At 43.2% G+C, this 4,334-nt stretch overlaps 1 protein-coding gene across 1 annotated transcript; it reads right to left on the reverse strand.

Annotated features, from left to right (window-relative positions):
- Positions 1 to 311: 311 nt before the first annotated feature.
- On the reverse strand, positions 312 to 3,344 carry LOC143021555 (larval cuticle protein LCP-17-like). The gene is made up of 3 exons (XM_076179157.1): positions 3,317 to 3,344; positions 2,817 to 3,016; positions 312 to 722 (listed from the first exon to the last, which is right to left on the reverse strand). Exons 1-3 carry the CDS (start codon positions 3,342 to 3,344, stop codon positions 312 to 314), a joined length of 639 nt encoding a protein of 212 aa, XP_076035272.1.
- Positions 3,345 to 4,334: the final 990 nt, after the last annotated feature.

Consider the following 4,334-nt stretch of genomic DNA (forward strand, 5'->3'; position numbering starts at 1 on the left):
TTAATTCCTTTTTTGATTCACAGATATCATCAGTTATTAAATCTTATTTTGTCGGCCGTCAGCAGGGGTACCACTTGAGACATGGACTGAGTTATATTTGTGAACCAAATCCCCAATCGTTACTTTGATACATCAGAGTTCTATTACTTCCTCAGCCTCACGAGAAAAGTGCAAGAAAGTAATTACTTTTGATGTAAAGAAGTAAAAAAGTGAATAAGTATGTGTTAAATAAAAGATGCAAGTGATTGGTGCACATGTAATTATAAATAGTATAATAGGGTATCAAAGTTGAGAGGAATCGATTTGGCGGTTTAGTTGGGAGTACCGTAGAACCTGCTGGGTGATTCTTCACTGGACCTGGCTTCGTCCTGCTGGCGGGCGAACTCGATCTGGTCGAGGACGAACTGTGGGATTGGGTGGGGGAAGGCGGGAGCCACGGGCAGGAAGGACGACTCGGGCTTGTAACCGTCGGCGTCGGCGACGAAGCTGAGATCGAAGACCTGTCCGTCGGGGAAAGTGAAGGAGACTTTGCCCTGTTGGGAACCATCGGCACCTCCCTGCTCAGTGCGGTGGATACCGTCACTGGTCTCCATGTCGAGGCTGTAGACTCCGTGTTCGTCGGGGTGGACGCGGTCGTCCTTAATGATGGGCACAAACTCACGGGAGTCGGCGGGAGGTCCGTAGTCGGCCAGGGCCAGGGCCACCAAACAAGCGAAGATAATCTGGAAAGAACAAGAACGCTCAGTGAACGAGTCTTTTTGTTTATCTAAGCCACGGTCGTGGCATGGAGCAGTGGAGTACCTCGATGCATTTACCTGGCATTCGGCTGATGGGGTCCTTCCTTATATACATACTCGTAACGTGAGAATGAAATTTTTCCTCCTGGAACTCGACTCTAAACTTACTGGAAATGCTTTGACTTTGGAGAGAAGACCCGTAAAGTTACTCCCGACAGTTTGCAGCAAAATAGCTAACACAATTTATTGATTCAGTTTAAGGTGCAGACCCAGGATAAGACTGAACTTGGTCTATTAAGATTTCCTCTCGTTCCTAATCTGTCTCCTCAGCCGACAGTTTCATCATTTGTGTGTGCCCTCCTCCCAGTCGAGGACAAGATCTATATCAACATTTTTCTAGACCCGACAGCACAGTATTGCCAATTAGATTTTCTGGATCTCTACATACAATTTCATTCAGCAGTGGAGGTGCCCTACGGCCAGTAGAGTGGCGAATCTCAAGTCCTACCGCCATGCAAATGAAATCGGCTGCCAACTTTGAATAGAATAAAACTCTTGGGTGAGGGAGGGTGTCAAGTCAATATCATTAGAGTCAGGAAAGTCAGCGGACACTGTTTCACCAGAACACTTACACCGTGCATGATGAGAGCTGGAGCGTCTACTATGCCTAAGCACCCTCGTCTCACGTTTATATACGATCGGCTGCACAAGCTCCAAAGGTCGAAGTGTTAAAGATATTTGGGGGATACAGGGCCGAAGGTGGAGGGGGTCGCGATTAGGTCAGGGACATCATCTAGAGCAACAGTGTCCAAAAATGTAGGAGTTGTGACAACTGACCAACTCTCCCCTTCACCAACCCACCATTCGTCCTCAAAATGAATCTTCTTTATCAATGTCCACATATGCACATTCGGAGAATGACTACTAATCAGTGATAGACCAAAAATACCGAAACTCGCCGTGAGAGAACTTAATGAATTCTCAAGGAGAAATATTAATTTCTGGTAAAGGACGTACTCATTCATGGCTTACAGTACAGTGAACACCTCGCACATCCTCGACAAATGTCAGAGATCCCCTAATTTGGTATCGTGGCCGACATCGGCTCCCGAACTGATTCGTCGGGTAGCGACCCCTCAATATTACAAAGAACGGTATCATCTCGTGATGACCATGAAAGCACCTAGAAATAGCTGATTCATAGTTCTTGTTAAAAACCGGTGTGACAGACTTACTCGTTCTATTCATGCATTCATTTATCAATGTACTAATTCATTAAGTTGCTCATTTGTTAATCCATGTAAAAATTTTTCTTTGTTCCTGGCTTGTACCTTTTTATGTTGCTTAGTTCCCCCCCCCAAAAAAAAATATACTAAACAGTTATAAGTGTGGGTTTGTAAAATTCTAAGCTAGCCACTAGCATTGAGACTAATAAGATTTTAGTATTGCAGTAAAAGCAATTTTTGCCATATTTTCGGGTGCAATTGGTGTAATTTGGCGGTATAATTTGTCAAAATTTTAAGTCTATTGTCTGAATTACCCTACTTATTTTATACATGTATGTTCATTTAACATGTTTATTATTTATACTTTCAGAACTATAATATCCATATTTTCTGATTGCATATATTTCTATATTTTCAGATGGCTTGAAGGGGCTGCTGGCACCCCCTGTGACTTCTTTTGTTATATATGCGGCGATTATATAAAGAAGAGAGGCCTAAAATTCTCCTTGGAAATGTCGGTGAAATCACTTCCCTTGCATTAGCATTTGACTTTGAATTGGAGTATTTCGGAGTGGCTCTCTACGGGCATTTTATTTTTGTATTCTTTTTGCGTTTTTGCTAAGCTTTGATACATGTCATCAAGTTGTTATAGTAAAGACGTTTCCGTCAGTGGCCAGATCGCGAGTCTCCTGGCAGTGAAATGAAAAGCTTTATTTGGGACTTGAGGTCACTAACCGACGAAAACTCCAGTCGGGGCATCTAGAAAAGAACAGACAAAGCTCCAGTTGGAACTTGTTGCAGTCAGAGGGTTAATGACACTAAAACCCAAAAGGCCATACATTTTTGGTCTCACGCCTGTATTGTCATGTCCCACATAATCCTGGGCCTCCTCTCCCCCAAATAATGGGGTCCCGACCTCGTCGCCGTAACTGGAACTGGATCTGGGGTGTTTATTCACTTTCAGCTGATCGTCAATCCGGTTTAGTCTGTCGTTAATCCAGTTTAACTTGTTGTTAAGCCCTTTCCTTGCCAGTCCTGTGTCCTCTGTTCGAGCTGGCCATAAATTTCCGCATCCAGTTGTCCTAAAGTCAATTATTTTTTTTCTTTTATGCTTCATTCACAAGGAAAGAGCAAAAACAACTACTACTGAATATGACCGGAAGTGTCACACACAGGCAAACATTATATCTTTACCCCCTCTCCATCAAAGGAGGTTGTATCCTCTCTCTAAGTTTCTTACTGTCGCATATGCTAGTCATTGGTTGTAGCCTATGAGGGACTTGAAATACTTTAACATGATATTCATGAAAGAAAACATCGAAAAGTGAAGACGCTGGAGAAACCACCACCGACCTCGATTGCTGGGAAGACACGTGGTCATTCTCTACATGTATCCAAGTTAAGCAAAATTCCCATGCCACTACCTAGATTCCGGTATACAATATCTAGCCAGCTGTTGATGCTGCTCCTGGATGCGGATAATCGGTTGCCAACGTCACTGCTCCGGTGTCCATCATTGCAATGAAATCAAATTTCCAAAGGCCACCCGACGTTTTCTACTCTCATCCCGATCATCTTGGCCGGTGGTGCTAGAGTAGCTCCGGTTCCCTATTGACATTTTTTTTTAAAGAAATTTGTTAAGATGGTATGTCTTTGAATCTCTATATGACTTATTTCAAGATAAATGTTCGACATCTTCATTTACCTCCTAGAGTTGTAATCTAGAAGTGAATACTTTTCATTATTTGTTTGCGCATTAGGTCTAGGCTTGTTAGTAACTTTGCTTTTGTTATATCAAAAGAAATCTTCCTCTACTGATGTCCCTCGCCGTCTCTCATGCTTTTCAAAGAAGGACAACATGTCTTGTACTCTTGATAACTATTGTGCACCTCGAAATATGTGTGGTTTTAAGTGTGCATAGGAAGTGTACATCATCTTGAACTCATGAGCAGAGGGTCATGAGTTTGATTCCCGGGACCCGATGCGGGCTTGCTGCATTGCTTGCCGACAGCCCTGGCGATCGAAGCGGCTTGCCGAAAGTGACATGGCTTTGCCCTACCATGGGTTTCTCACTTTCGATTGCGTGGGAGTATGAAAGTGAATAGTGAGATTGCAACAATATAAACAAGTTGAATAAATCAGAGGTAAATGAATATATGTTAAATAAAAGATACGAGTGATTGGTAGAAATGTATTTATAAATAGTGTAATAATATATCAGAGTTCAGAGAAATCGATTTGGCTGTTTACTCGTAGTTGGGAGTACCGTAGAGCCTGCTGGGTGATTCTTCACTGGACTTAGCTTCGTCCTGCTGGCGGGCGAACTCGACCTGGTCGAGGACGAACTGTGGGATTGGGTGGGGGAAGGCGG

The sequence above is a fragment of the Oratosquilla oratoria genome, chromosome 42, assembly GCF_046742065.1.
Source record: "Oratosquilla oratoria isolate Oo_2021 chromosome 42, ASM4674206v1, whole genome shotgun sequence".
Lineage (NCBI taxonomy): Eukaryota > Metazoa > Arthropoda > Malacostraca > Stomatopoda > Squillidae > Oratosquilla > Oratosquilla oratoria.